The 15402-nt window shown below is 36.5% G+C and overlaps 1 protein-coding gene across 3 annotated transcripts in view; it reads right to left on the bottom strand.

The window, feature by feature from the left end:
- LOC306884728 (WD repeat-containing protein 27-like) overlaps positions 1 to 15402 on the bottom strand; it is a 48589-nt gene that overhangs the window by 18641 nt on the left and 14546 nt on the right. For all 3 annotated transcript variants that reach the window (XM_079440878.1, XM_079440880.1, XM_079440879.1), the window contains exons 23-25: positions 13046 to 13143; positions 5332 to 5434; positions 2500 to 2598 (exon numbers count right to left, since the gene is read on the bottom strand). In XM_079440878.1, the coding sequence (XP_079297004.1) occupies positions 2500 to 2598; positions 5332 to 5434; positions 13046 to 13143 (300 nt within the window). The remainder of the gene's footprint in view (positions 1 to 2499; positions 2599 to 5331; positions 5435 to 13045; positions 13144 to 15402) is intronic.

Raw genomic sequence — 15402 nt, 5'->3', positions numbered from 1 at the left:
GGAAAAGTATTTCAAAGGATGAGACCAAGAGTCTGGTGATGTCTATGGGTCACAGACTGGTGTGATTGTGTGCAAGGGATCTGCAACTAAATAATAGCTTTTAATCTTTTATATCTGCCTTATGTTCAACTGTCCCAATACTTATGTTCACATCAATGAGTGGGATGAACTCTAAAAGTGCTGTTCTTTTTATTTGGTAAAACATGTATGTGTTGAAACGGCTAATAATAAAATGTGACATTCTGTAGTTTTGTCTCATATTCATCTTTTAATCATATTTGCAAATGTCTTGACTCCACAACCAACAGAGCAATTTTGTCTTTACTGTTCCAATACTTATGGAACAATGACCCCTTTAAAGTTTGTCACACAAATTTGCCACGTTGACCAACAGAAAGCTGCTTTGTGGTCTACACTGCTGACAATAGGCATTTTTTGCCTTGAAAATTTCATTGAAATTTTGCAGATGTTACCACACCTTTTTCTAATTAAGTCAGGACAGCATGTCTCCTTTGTTGGGAGGATAATCCCAGAATGCACAAAAAAAGTGCAGCAGACGAGGCAAAAGAAATGCAGAATATAAATTAAAATTGTGTACTGTAATTAAAATGGATTCTTAATATTAAACATAACATAAATCAATAATGAGTCAAATCTCCCATGCACGTAGTGTAAGATTCATGTAAGTAGAGCTTCCAAATTAGTCACTTATCTGGTTCCATGATGGTTAGGATGTTGACTTAGAAGGTAGTTGCCTATGTAGGTAGTACATATTGTATATAATATATATTGTATTGCATTGATATATGTTCTAGAATCCTAATGTATTAAATTTTTAATCCTTATAATTAAAACCTAGAATTATTTCAGCCCAAAGCAGGTAATGTACAAACAGTTTTGTAGATAATTTCAGGCAGGGCTCTGAACCGGTTCAAGGAACGAAAACCGGAAACGAACAAAATTTTGACTGGAATAGAACCAGAAACAGAAACGAAATAAAATTTTATAGTTCCGAACAGAATCGAAAATTTGAAATGGCCATTAACCGGTTAATAATGTTATTTTATCGTTCCATTTAATATTTGAAATTTACTGTCAATGCAAAATGCAAATGTGACGCTGACGTATCCAGCGAGTGAAATGCCCGTTCGTGCTCAGTTGTGAACTCATCATAGGTAAGTCGCAATGACAATGCCCTGTTGTTAAGAGTTTATCCGAGGACAGTGTAAGATGGATTCAATAGATCTTACGCACCTGCAGCGCTTCTGTGAACGGAGAAAACTGAATAAAACTATAGGCTTACATAAAAAGGAATATATATGACTATACACTAAATATATTTCACTTAAATCATGGACAGATTAACGAAACGAAAGAAAAAAATGTGCTGAGTTAGGCCTACGGTTGATTGTGACGTGTTCGTTCTTGGAAAGGAAAACGAGATGGCAGAAAGTAGTTTTCTTTATTTTACAGTTTTATTTGTTTTGCAAAAGCTTGACAGTTTTGAATGATGTCTAGCATCTGTATAACCAACCAGCGTTGGTATGGCTATATCGCGCCGGTGCCTCACGCGCACACAGCCACAATATATTTTTGCAACATTGCTTCATAATCAAGATAAAATACAGTTAAAGAAACATATAAAAAGTTACAGAGCTCCATTGTCCAATCTGTTGCGTTCAGCATGCCCACCGCCTCATGTGCTAGCCGATGTAAGGGATGATGTTTTATGTCGATGAAAGTAAAAAGCTTATAATAAATAATATTTTAGCATCCAGATACGTTTTGAATATGGAAACATTTGGATTCGTGCCAAATGAGAGAGGTAGGCATCAGTTTCACCTTAAATTAATTTGTTTTTGGATTGACGTTTTTATAGCCTATAGGCTATAGCCTTACGTTTAGTGGAATTATTGTGTAGAGAAACTAATAACTGTTTATAATGTTTGTAAACATTTTGATTTACTGGCATTTTAGCTTACATCATTTCTGAATGTAATAGCCTAATAAAATGCGACGCAACTTAGCCTGTTTTTCCCCCTCAAAACGCAATTTTATACAAGTAGTGTTTTTTAAAAATGCGGCAAACATTTTTAAATATCTTTAAAAAATACTTTAAAGTCTTTAAAGCATTAACAGATTTTTTCTTTTGTTTAGTAGCCTACATTTAGGCAAATCTAGAAAAGATGATGCTGTATTGGCTGTGACTAAGCAAGCGCAGCGGGTTAAGATACCATCTCTTTCTGTTTTTGTCTTTTTCTTTTTGTGTAAAGAAAACGCTGTACTTTATTATTATTATTATAGGAAAAGACCATTTTAAAAAATTGGTCTGGTCTGGTTTCTTAAGCCTGTTGGCAGACGAAATAAATGCAATTGGTGACTATAAAATGACAAAGATCGACATGGCCTAAAACTTTAACACTAGTCATTAGCTGCACTGTATTGTAGTCTTGTACAGTAAAATGAGTTTATTAGAGTTCTTGATTAATGAGTTTTTACCTCTGGATTGGCAGGGTTGAAAGCCATATTCAAGACTGTTTCAGAGTGTCTCGGGAGTTTATGGAGAAAGTTGCTGCTGCGTGTGTCATATATATAGGCCTGGAAGAAAGGTTAAAAAACAAAGTCTCAGCACAGCACATGAAACACATATTAAACACATATCAATATTAATAAACTGCTTGCCTCATTGCATATTCACACTCTTTGTAAAATCACAAACTTTCACACAGTGTCTTTAGCTTCAGTATTTAAGAGATTTCTTTCAAATACATAACATTTTTTTAACAACCCCAGCCTTTTGAATGGTGGAGTAATCGTTCTTTAACAAGGATTTACAACATATCACTTACAGCATTAACAAAATAAATGAAAAGGTTAATAATGCCATAGATGATGTGAAGAAAATCTACAGTATCTCTCATTAACACAGATAAACGCAGGAGATACATCTCAGCAGACTGGCTGGATACCTCCATATGTTTTTTATTCAGACCTCTTAGGAAATACACTGCGAGTGTTCTGTAGAAGACACAGGTCTCGGTGCCAGAAAGGAGCAAGAGATCGCTAACAGGTTTTTGCAGCATCCAATTATTTGTATATTTAAGGCATTTAGCAGATGGACTTATCTAGAACAACTTACAAATCAACTTCAGCTTGCTTTAGCTTCACATGCAAAACTGAATGTTCAACAGATAGGAGGCCCGTGAGATCTGCCAACACTGTGTTCAAATAAGATGCAACGATCATTTAAAGCTCTTTCCTGATCAAGTTTTATCCTAACTTTTTCTCAATGTTCTTAACCTTGTTATTCCAAATGTATATGCATTTCTGTCTTCTATGGAACACAAAAGAAGTTATTTTGAAAAAGTTCTCTTTGGTTTTTTTGTCCATACCATCCAGATTTGGACTCTTATTGTACGTCATTTTGACTCTTATTGTTCTTTCCTCAGAAGAAATTCAAAACGGTGCGTAAATGATTACAGAATTTTTATTTTGAGGTAAACTATCCTCTTAAACTGCTTCTGATATGTAATGGCAACACAGATGGTTAAAAGTTTAGGAAAATAGCACAACTTGCCATGTTTTCCATGTGCTCTCTGCTAGATGTGGTCAAAATCAATCACTTTTTGTTGATCATACTTGTATTTGTTGTTTATGGCTTAAACATAATGTGGTTTGGAATTAATGCAATAATGGGGTGACGATAGAGTTCCTTTTTCTGTGATTGTCTTGTGAAATATGAAATGCATCAACAAATTCATATGGCTAAAGGAAGTCTCAAGACAGCCACAAATAACAGCATAGTAGCTCACTACTGTTGTCTCCTTTCAGCTTCCAAGAAACACTGGAAAGCAGGCAGTGCTGTGGAGATCTTCTCAAAACTGTCCTACTTTACCCAGTGCTGGAGATTAATGACAGCTATCAACATGCACATATTATTCCACTGACTTGAGCAAAGACTAAACACACATACACAAACAGAGCAGAGACAGCAGTCCTCCCACATTGATGGAGCAAATAGTGACACATATGGAAAAGCAATTGTTCAAAAAGACTAAAAATATTCAGTTCAAAATTGGGATTATGATTTTGGATTATAAGAAAAAATGCTAATTGTTTGTATATTTAATGACATCTTAAGATGCATGAACTTCACAAGTTTGTGTAACATCTGATCATCATGTTCTCCAGCATAATGTCAGAATAAACCGAAGAGCATCTTGTGCTTCGGTGGAATTTTACTTGACACTAATCAAGTTGTGTTCAATTGACCTAGAAACAGGGCCAAATCGTCTCTGTGAAAACCTAAATCTAGGTCATTCATGAGCGTTCACATGAGACAAAGTCCACTATTGCGAGTCATTTTTCATTAAATGGTTGAGTAACATCCACAGTTTTTTTTCAAGGTCATTGGGACAACAGCTCTGTAAAAGATATTTTTTTCTCAGAGCTCTTTTAACAACAGAACACCATGAAAGTATGGATATCCCACTGTTTTCCTCATTCCCTGGCAAAAGACACAAGACATGGAGAAGCTCAGCAGTAAATGTGATGCAGCTGCTAGATATGATAAGACATACTCAGAGAGGGAGAACTAAAGAGGTCAACAACGGAAAAAGGTGGTTCAGCGAAACAGATGATTGTAGGTTCCTCTCAAGCTCCCCCTCTAGATAGCATTTGTGGTGTAAATTTTATGCATATTTTAATGCAGTCTTTCCAACCTATCATTTATCTATCTATCTATCTATCTATCTATCTATCTATCTATCTATCTATCTATCTATCTATCTATCTATCTATCTATCTATCTATCTATCTATCTATCTATCTGTACTTCAAATCAAGACTTTGCAAAGGATTTTCAAGACAAATTTTGTAATTCCATTTGGTGCAGAAATTATACATTTAACCTCAGGCTTTGGAGCTAGAATACTGTCTATATTTGACACTGTCTTTACAGATTCATCTCCATTAAGAGATAAAAGAAAGAAACCCCTGTTCTTTGTGGGAAATGTGGTATTCAGCAGTCTTGAATGGTGCTTTTATTACCACTGTCAAGATACACAGGTTCACACTAGGCCAGAACAGGATTATCTGATTTACAACTATTCTGTCCATTTTGTACAATGCTTGTAAAAATGAGGAGGTACTATGAATTATTGGTCTTATGAATTCTATAACACCTTGTGTTCATCATGACACCATAAAACACTCTACTAAAATAAGCAGAAGCTATTCTCAATAAACACAGGGAGAGGATGAGCTGAAAGAAACAGAGACAAGGCTTACAGGAAATTATAACAGGAGATATATTACTGTAAATCTACTCACAGTATGGTCCTCTGAGCCAGTAGCTATGAAGCGACCACAGGGTGAGTAGGCCGCAGTGCAATGGTGACAGCGATTAACATGGCTGTCATAGCGGCGAACACACCTGACAGAGATGGTCAGAAAGAAAGATTAGTTACGTTTAGTGAATAATTCTTGAATGTGCCTAATTTGCATTTGGCTCTTAAACTGGTTTGCAGTAATATTCAAGGGTTTGACATTACCATAAACTAAAGTGACTTTAAGTGTTTTTTTTCTAGGCTTGATTGTGTTTATGGGGTGCAGTCAAATATGTGTTCATGCTTCGTTTTTTTAAAAAATACATTATTTTTCACATAATTTACCTTTATTCTACACCACTCTGTCCCTTCTCTGATAAATGCCCCGATTATTTCCTGGTTTTATGAAGCCCCTCCCTCAGAAATACGTGATGGGCTCAGATTGGCTAAACCGCCTCGAGTGCGTGTCTAAACGTCCCGCCCCTCAGTTCAACAGTATTGTACTGTTGTATTGTTAACAATAGCATAGTTTATATTGCTTATCAATTTGAGCCCGATTGAGACCCAGAGAATATTAGTGAATAGGATTGAGCAGAACCTGTGCAAGCACGGCTATTAATGGCATGTTTTTTGTTTATTGTATGTTTATTGTGTTATTTGTAAGTGCTACTGTTAGCTTTTAATATACAGTTTTATCCTGATTAAAGCTTTAATACAGCACAGCAACCACATGCACGTCCTTGTATAACGCTTCTCATTGCTATGTGGAATCAAGTATATAATTGGGACAGTTTGGTGGAGCTGGTCTGGCGATCTGAATGAGAGAGAGAAATGCAGAGCGTGTTAGAAGACAGAATCGCGATACATACATGAATAAATTTTTACGTGCACCCCTAGTTCTCTCTTCCTCTTCTCTAAAGCAGCTCAGCATGGCCTCGCACCCTTTGCTGTGTGTTCCCAGGGACGGGGTTTTCTGGGTTCGTGACCGTTTTTGTAGGCATTAAACTGCCAGAATTTCTCCATTTGCATTGAACTTTCAACTTTGTAACTTTGCAGATATTGTTTATGCTCAAACAGCAACATTACACACTAACTTTAAAAAAGTGAAATCACAATCAACCACCCCTTTAACTTTGCCCTTTATGCTTTTAATTCAAATATTTATCCATTAGGATCCACTTCTTAGCAGCTGAAAAATGCATACAAGCGCAATATTCACATTTGACTTAATCAGTCAGAAAGGGGAAAAGTGGAAAAAAACACTGAATCTTAAAGTGAATCTGTTTAAAATCAGCTTGTCATTTTCTGGGCTAATTTTGACTTTCTTTGAGACATCACCTCCTGTAGTATGTAAATATTCATTGAGCAGACACAACTCATCCAAAGCAACATACAGCAGATAGGAACCATCTTCTGAAACACTGTGATGACTAAGACGACCAAAACCACAGGATCATTTTCAGTGGCATAGGACCACACATCTGGAGCCTGTATTTCCTTCATGAAGGTGCTATCAAATAGTCAGGATCCATGTTTCATCAGACTCCAATGTTTTCCAGGGGGAATATGTAAACTAATGTGGGAGGAAACTTTAGAAAGCACATGAGAAGATGCTTCACTTCATTACTCCCATGCATTTCCCCGCATTCTTCTAGTTTATTCTTAATGACAAAGATAACATTACATGCTTGGAAAAGATTCAAGTGAAGAGAAAAGCTATTGTAAAACAAATGCTGAATTCTTTAACTTCTCCAGAGGTACACTATGAGTGCTTCATAAAGCTCTGAATGCAGTATTTCAAGTGGCCAGGTAGTGGCCAAAATTGATGTCTAGAGGGGATATTTGCGCAATATTTGTTTTTAATGAGTCTATAAGTTTGAACCCTCAAAATATGAGGAGCATGTTATATTAAGAAGAACGAAACACTAAACTTGGTTAAGGTACTTAACTATTTGGCAAGGCAAACTACAGCATATCCTGGAATATGGGTTTTATTTAGGGGAAAAACAAAAATAAAGCTTGTAATGACTACAGTATAATCAGTTATTAATATTTAATTGGTTCTCCCATGTTTTGGATTATAGCAACAATTCTACTGGACATTACTTAATAATAATAACTCGTTACTGCTACATATACTGAGACATATACCTATCATTACAGTCCACAGCGATCCATTTTGAAATTGAATTTGTTAATAAGTAGCCTACTATATCGATTACTATGTACTTATCTACTATATAGATTTAGAAGCCATAAGGCACACATCTTTGTGGATCATTGTTTGTTTTTCTTGACATGGAATTCAAACAAACATACGTTCATTCGTTGGGAATTTAGGGTTTGTGCTTTGAGCATCCACAATTTAAAAAGTGCTATTTTAAAATCCACAGAGTGGAAATTGCCCTTAGTGCTTAACCCTAACATTTTTACAAATATAAACCTATGATTTGTGCCTAATGAGATCATTATGCCATTAAGAAAGTCACAGAACGGGTATATAAAGTGATTCAATGCTAGCCATAACATTGAGTCCACCTCCTATCATCAACCTTTATGGAACAGCACAACCATATAATAAATTAACTCTTTTAATGAGACCGCATAGACTGCCAAGCATCCTGTTTCTGTGCATACAATAAAAACAAATTAAACAAACAAACAACAATTCTGGCATACACGTAAGCAGACAACTCAAGAGATATTTATATGAAGGTCAAAATATTTAGCACTGCAACAGGAACAGAAAAACATCATGGAACAGATTGCCTGAGGTTCTTGCTCATCACATGAGTGGATCTAGTTGTTGTGTTCAGTCTGATTGCTTTGCACGCCTTTATGAATCTAGGGTGCTTTTCTGAGGGTTTGGGTCTTGATTCACATCCTGTGAAAGCCAGGTTAATCTGCTTCTCATTACCAGAAAAGATTATGCTTTAAAAGAAAGCATAAACAAATTTATTGTGTAAAGCCCGCATATTTTCTTCGCATTTAGTCAACCACCAGAGCGGAAACGAACATCATAGCCAACTAGAGGACCACCAGAGACTCAGCCTGCAAACACCTTTAAAAATCAGAACAAAAATAAACTCTTGAATTATGCAATGGCACAATTCAGCTATCAAAATCTACATATATCGTATAAGATGTGTAGCTTGCTGGTGTGCTACTACTTTCTAAAGAGATCTGATTTGGAGCAAAAAATCCCACAACCACCAAGCAACAACCCAGAACACTCTACTGCATAGCATGTGATGTGCATAACAGCATTTTCCTGTCATTATGATTATTCCCCTTTCAAGGAGGTGACATGAATAACTATAAACAAGCTGTCTGAGGACTCTGCCAAAGTGGCTGCCAGTTTGGAGTCGATCCCAAAAATAATCGATTCTCTGATTCTGAGGCATTGGGAATCAACAGTCGATTTTAAAGATGACAGTTGTTCAGATTTGTTCACTTGTTGATACTTTCTGTATGTTACATACTAATTATATAGTGCAAAAAATGATAGCTATCACAAGCTAAAAGTTAGCATTAGAATAACTTTCCTGGATTTAACTTGAGACAACTCAAATATCAAAAATAACTTACTGACACTAGCATTAATTCATTAATAAATCACTAGCAAAGCTTTTAAAAAGACAGCAGCTTTTAAAGAAATAAATTAAGGAATGTACAAACACTAAAAACCCCGATTACCCTGAGTAATCAGGGTCCCACCAGCGGTGCCCTGACCTCTTGTGCAGTTGGAGACAGTGATGTTTCAGAAAATAGTTTTTAGAAGATCTTTTGAAAGCACTTCAGGATCTGTTGCCAGTATTTCTCATACATAAATCAAAATCCACAGGGCTGCTGCTCCCCTCTTAGCTTGAAGTTCAATATACTATTTTATACCTGAAAGGAAGCATTTTAATTGTGATATGCAAAACATACAGTCCCAAAACAAGCAGAGAAGGGTGATGGTCTTCCAGAGCTCCTTGGCTTTTGGCTGAAGGTTTTGTCTTGGCCTGTGGAATGATGTCACTTGTGTTTTAAATGAAGTCTAGGGGAGATAAAGCCATTTCACGTGCTTGAAGTCGGAGCACTGTTAAAGAGCCAGCCATTGGAAAAATACATATAAAATGGCCTGTGCCAAAAGACTTCATTGCCAGACCTCAGTTTGTCAATGACTGCAGGCAAATGATCTAATTCTAACATATGCTCCCATCCATGTTTCCCATGTTTGACCTGCATTTATCTTTAGTATTCTGTCTTAAGTGTTTTTCACGATTTCCTCTTTTTGACAATTTTCCTTTCTCTTTTCCACTGGAACGAATCCTTCAAAGAAGTGGGGGAAAAAAAAGCTGTCCTGCAAGGTTGTTTCATTTTTCTGTAACTCAAGAGCGATCAGTCACTTGGTTTTTACAGCTAATGTGACATTCCTTGGTCCCATGAGCAAAGATGGCAAAACTGAACTTTAGGGGGGGTCTTGCGGCAGCAGAAAAACTGCCATTGGGATGAATGGGGAAAGCTAACGGATAGCTTTCTCTAGATATTATAGACCTCCTGGGAGAGGAAACTGTCAGTTGTGAAACTTATAGTATGTTTACATAATATATCGAACTTTATTTTAAAGCAGAGAATTCATGCTTCATTGAGGCTGTTGGTTTCTGCAGGGATGTACGAGGTTGTAAAATGCTCCTGACCAGAACCTGACCTGGAATTCGGTGCAAATATTTATCAAGGCAAGAAAAGGGTATTTGATACTTTCTGGAGTTTGAAAGTAGGAGCAAGAAGATCTCCAAGCATAATAGGATGCAGGATGTATAAGTATAGAAGCAATTCACACCATTTCACAAGAATAAAAAAAGGGCAAGATATATTCAATCCATTCCTTCTGCTGCTCTTATAAGTTAAATGGAACTAAATGGAGAGGTTCAGCTGCAGAATATCCATACATAAAATATCACTAGAAAAATATGGAGAAAAATATGTTCAGAGTCTGGAACTTTCCACACAGATTCCTGTACCTGTACTTGCTGTCTCTGCTCTAGTTTTGTTTCTGCTTTCATAGGAGGATAGACAGGTCCAAAATGCTTTTTCCACCCTAATGCATTTACAGAGTGTTCTTAAAGCAAAAGTTCAATCAGAAATGAAAATCTATCATTATTATTCTCCCAAGTTTGTTTCTTCTGTAAAACATAAAAGATTCGTTTTTTAAAGAAAATCCTGGCCATTGTTTTCCACATATCAAAAATGAATGTGGACTAGCTCTGTAAAGCTCCAAACAAACAAACAAAAAACACAATTTTTGAATAAAATAGAATATTAAATATATATACATGAGGGTTCACAAATGATTTCAAGATTTCAAGGCAAACTGTTACTTTAAGAACACTCTGTAAACACATCAAGTTGAAAAAAAAAATTGCACTAATCTCTCATCCTATGGAGAACAGACAGAAACTACAGGTACCAGAATATGTGCAGATGTGCAGAACGTTCCAGACTCTCCAGACTGAAAAATGTGTTTGCAACATCATGAGGATACATGTTCACCTTGAATTATACAAGCACTAAATACATTTTGAACTTGAACTAATTGAATTATGATTCAATTTCGAATTTATTAGTGTCACGTGTCGGTTTCCTTTCAGTTCTGTTTTGCCCTAGGCTGTGTCCAAATTCAGGGTCTGCATCCTCCTTAGGATCCTTCCTACCCGGTTGAAGGAGGAGGGATCCTCCGACGTCCGCAAAACCCGGAAGTCGGTGTTTGTGAATTTGGACAGCCTACCCTTCTTTCAGTTCCCTCCCTTACCCGTTGCTCATATCCTGTCGCCTAGCAACCGTGACAGCGCCAAGCAAGAAGCGGGAAAATGGACAAACAAAGAGTTATTCTCCTCATTTTAATTATTTTGGAAGAAATAAAGCAATTAAATAAATTAAATACTTTCTTTGCTCGTTGTCGGAGAGTTTTTTATATCAGACTACAAGACAGTCACATCCAGGTAAGCCATTATAGCCTATTTTTATTTGTTTTTAAGTATTCTACTAATTTCTCCTACAAATTAATTGAGCCGAAGCATAAACTTTAGCTTGTTTTGTCAGAGAAACTCCTCTCCCACTCCGCTACCGCTCGCTTCGTCCGCCATTACGCTCTGCCGAAAAGAATTATGGGATAGGTAGGACGGGAAAGGATCCACCACACCCATCCTTCCAATTCGGGGAAAAGGAGGACGTATTTGTGGGCCGCATTTGAAGGATCCTACGAATTTGGACAGCCTTCGTCGCGGCGCTGTGACGTAACATCCTTCAAATGAGTACTCCGAAGGATGCAGACCCTGAATTTGGACACAGCCCTTATTTGGTAGTTCCTGTCCTAGTTTAGTTAATCATTCATACTATTTACCAGTTGTGTTAATTATCTCGTTTACTCCTTTGTTCCTGTTCCTTTATAAGCACTCAGTTTTGTTTGAATCCTTGTTCTGTCTGAACGTTGAATAAATGGAATAGTGAGTTGATGCATCGTCGTTTTCCTTATCTTTATTTAGCTTATCTACAACCACATATCCCGTAACAATTAGCAGGTTTATTTTTAAAATCTATTGTCTATTTGTCTATATATTTAACATGGTCTCACGCAGATCAGCGACGGACTGTGAAAGAAACAGCATTGCTGTATTCACTCAGTGTCCTGCTAAAGCAAAGTGGTTACTGTTAGGTCAGCTGCACAGAAAGAATTCTTTCCAAAGCCCTTTTGGCTGAGGTCCGGCAAAGGCTTAGCTCTGAGAGAATCTGGAAATTTTGGATACTTACTTTAAATGATATATGAACCTTTCTGACTAGACCTAATCCTGGTTGATCTTAACGATCTTATGGGCATTATGTAATCGTAGTATCCCACATGCCTATAAACACCCTGGGATTTGACCGGTACTCATTTCTCTGAAGGACAGGTTATCAGTGCTTTAGTGAGGTGAGAGCTGTGTAAAATGTTTGCTAGGCTGGAAGAACATAACTTAAGCATCATACAGTATGTAGAAGCCATTGCAGCTAACTAAGTCATACGAATATTGTCCTGTTTTTCTCATCATGCACTGGGTCATGAATAATTAAAAAGGTAAAAATGTTCACTGTTTTAGAGTTGTATTTACACTATTTTATGGTTGCTTTTGTTGTTAGGTTCAGTAACTTACTATTTTCTGACATCTGGAGTTCATTTTCTATTAAAAAATTACCCACTCAAACACTATCTACTGATTGTCACCGCCATTGTGTATGGTGTACCAAGTATTGAGGTCTCTGTGTTAATTTAGGTAATAATTATATTGCGTGGACATATTTGAAAAGGATGACAAGCTGTTTTAATAGCATGTTATTTTCCAGTGCTACATTAAGTAAATTTAATAGTGACTGAGTGAAATGTAGCAGTGCAGTAAGCAGACCAATAGTTGAAGATCTAAAATAAGTTAAAATGTTATTTTGGTTCAACTCAATTAATTATATTTTTAATATAAATGAGTTTAAATGTTAACACAGTTTGAAATTACTTAGTAGATTATATCATATTGCATGTTTTAAGTAAAGAATGTTGAGTGAACTAAAATATTTAAGTTCATATAACAAAAAATATCTTTGTTATTTTACTTAAAATAAACAAGTTGGGTTTACTTAAAAGTATGATGCAAAAATGGTGCATATATATTTTAAGTAACTCGAACACATCAGTTTTACCAGTGTACCTTGCAGTGCGCAGGTCCCACAATTTCAGACCATCTGTTATTGCGCTGCTCAGGAAGAGATTGTACGATTCCAAGGCTTGTGTACAGAACGGGGATCCCTGTCATAAAAGAAACAAAGGAAAGAGTCATACCAAAAGAAACTGGCACAACAAACGGTAATCAAAGATCCTTAATAAGGAAACATTGGCAAACCTGCTAGTAACTAACAAGGACACAATTAGACTGATATTTAGAGAGAATATAGCAGCTTTTTAAAGTTTACTTGTGATTTAAACATTCTGTGAGCTGCAAGATCAGATCAGTCTTTCAATACACATGTCAAAATTTGGAATCTGTAAGATTAAAATATTTTTGAAAGAAGACTTTAAATGTTCACCAAGGCTGCATTTATTGATCAAAATATAATGATGAAACTGGTACTATTGCTAAATAGTATTACAATATCAAATAATTGTTTTCTATTTTAATATATTTTCAAATAAAATCTATTTCTGTGATAGAAAAGCTGAAATTTTAGCACCAAGTACTCTAGTTTTTAATGTAACATGATCCTTAGGAAATCATGCTAATACGTTGATTTGGTGCTCAAGAAGCATTTCCTATTATTTTCAATGTTAAAAAACAGTTGTGCTGCTTAATATTTTTTTATGGAGAGTAACAGTCATATTATTAAAAATCGTATGGATCCTAAACTTTCAAATGGTTGTGTACATGAATTGCAAGAAAAATGATCATATGACATTTATCTGGTCTAAAGCATCTCATTCATATAAAACTTCTATCCTAAGTAAATGAGTATTTAATTATGTTGACCGGTCATAGAAGAGACTCAAATCTGGTGGGAGATTGCAAACAATCTGCACGTGCATGCTGAAGTGTGCAGACTTTCCAGAACTGAAGTTAGACCAAAAAACCAAATGGAATGGAAATGTTTGTCATACGTTGTGGAAGACAGAAGAAACCATCTCTCTCACCCTAACACAAATACAGATGGTTTAAGGTATCCTGCATGGCTACTCACACACAATTAGACATTCATCAGAAATATTCTTTATGAACGTGGCTTTAGAAAGTGGAACATGTTGCCCACGGTGGAGTATGTAGAGTAGCTGAGAAGAGAAAAGGTTTGTTGTAAGCTCATTCACAGCTGGCAAGAATTCCCAGCGATCAGCTCTCTTGATCCCTCTAGGCATCTCTAATGCGTGGGCTTCTTGTTGGAGGATCACACATGTACGTAAGAGCCAGGTTGTGTTATTGTGAAGAGATCAGTCTCACAAATACTGCAGACAATGTGTAGCGTGACTGGAGGCTGGTATGCAGGTATGGAAAGTGGCTGCTCGGGGTACGTGGGAGAGTGCCTGCTAGCTAAAGCCATTATACTGAGTTAGATCAGTTAATCCAGTCCACTGTCCACTTGTGTACCCAACTAATCTCAGCTGACCCTCTCAAACTGGAGAGAATCTGGGGCAACGAATACTCAAAACACGTGATACACTGCTCTCACGTCATTGAGTAAAGACTTACATTGTTACAAAGAATGCTGAAAAAAACGTAGCGTGGTTTGCACAAAAATATTAAGCAGCACAACCATTTTTCCAACGGTTTCCTGTTTTCCGAGCACCAAATCGGCACATTAGAATAATTAGAGCAATTTGTGAAGAGTGCTGTGATTTTGATACCTGGAGTAATGGCTGCTGGAAATTACAGCAATAAATTAGAATAAAAAAATTAAATAAAATAATATATACTTAAAAGTACAGTTTTTACTGTTTTCTTTTGATCAAATAAATGCAATCTGGACCAGCATAAAAAAACTAATTTTCAGGTGGACGGAGTGCAATGGTGAAATCCAAGTCGGTCCAACAAAATTTGACAGATGCAAAGGGACAGTATTCAGACATTCGTAAGATATCACCCTCTACAGATTGAATGTGCTTACCCAACATCCTTAGCTTAAGTCAGATCCTCCCTCAACTAACTTCATGTATCCATCCTAATCTGCAAACCTGAGGGATTTAGAGCAAGATACTGAGCAAGATAAATGAGACACGCAAGACCTACAACTTAGGCCCACCTTGGAAAACCTCACACAACTGTGGTTTGGATTGTCTCAAGTAAAGCGGTGAACTTTTGTCCTTAAAAGAAGAAGACATCATATCTTGCATAACGTTCAGAGAGGCCTTATATAATGGGAGGATGGAGTGCCAAACTGCAGAGAAAATTTGGTTTGGACAGTGGATTTGTTAAGCAACTCCAACACAAGCTGAATCTGTTCTTTTGCCTCACTTCCTTCAAGGTTGCCACACATTAAAGTTGAGGTTAAACTTGGAGATCCAGAACCATCTACTTCTTCCGGT

Source organism: Barbus barbus (assembly GCF_936440315.1).
Source record: "Barbus barbus genome assembly, chromosome: 18".
NCBI lineage: Eukaryota > Metazoa > Chordata > Actinopteri > Cypriniformes > Cyprinidae > Barbus > Barbus barbus.
The sequence above is the reverse complement of the archived record's forward strand: the minus strand, read 5'-3'. Positions and strand labels throughout refer to the sequence as shown.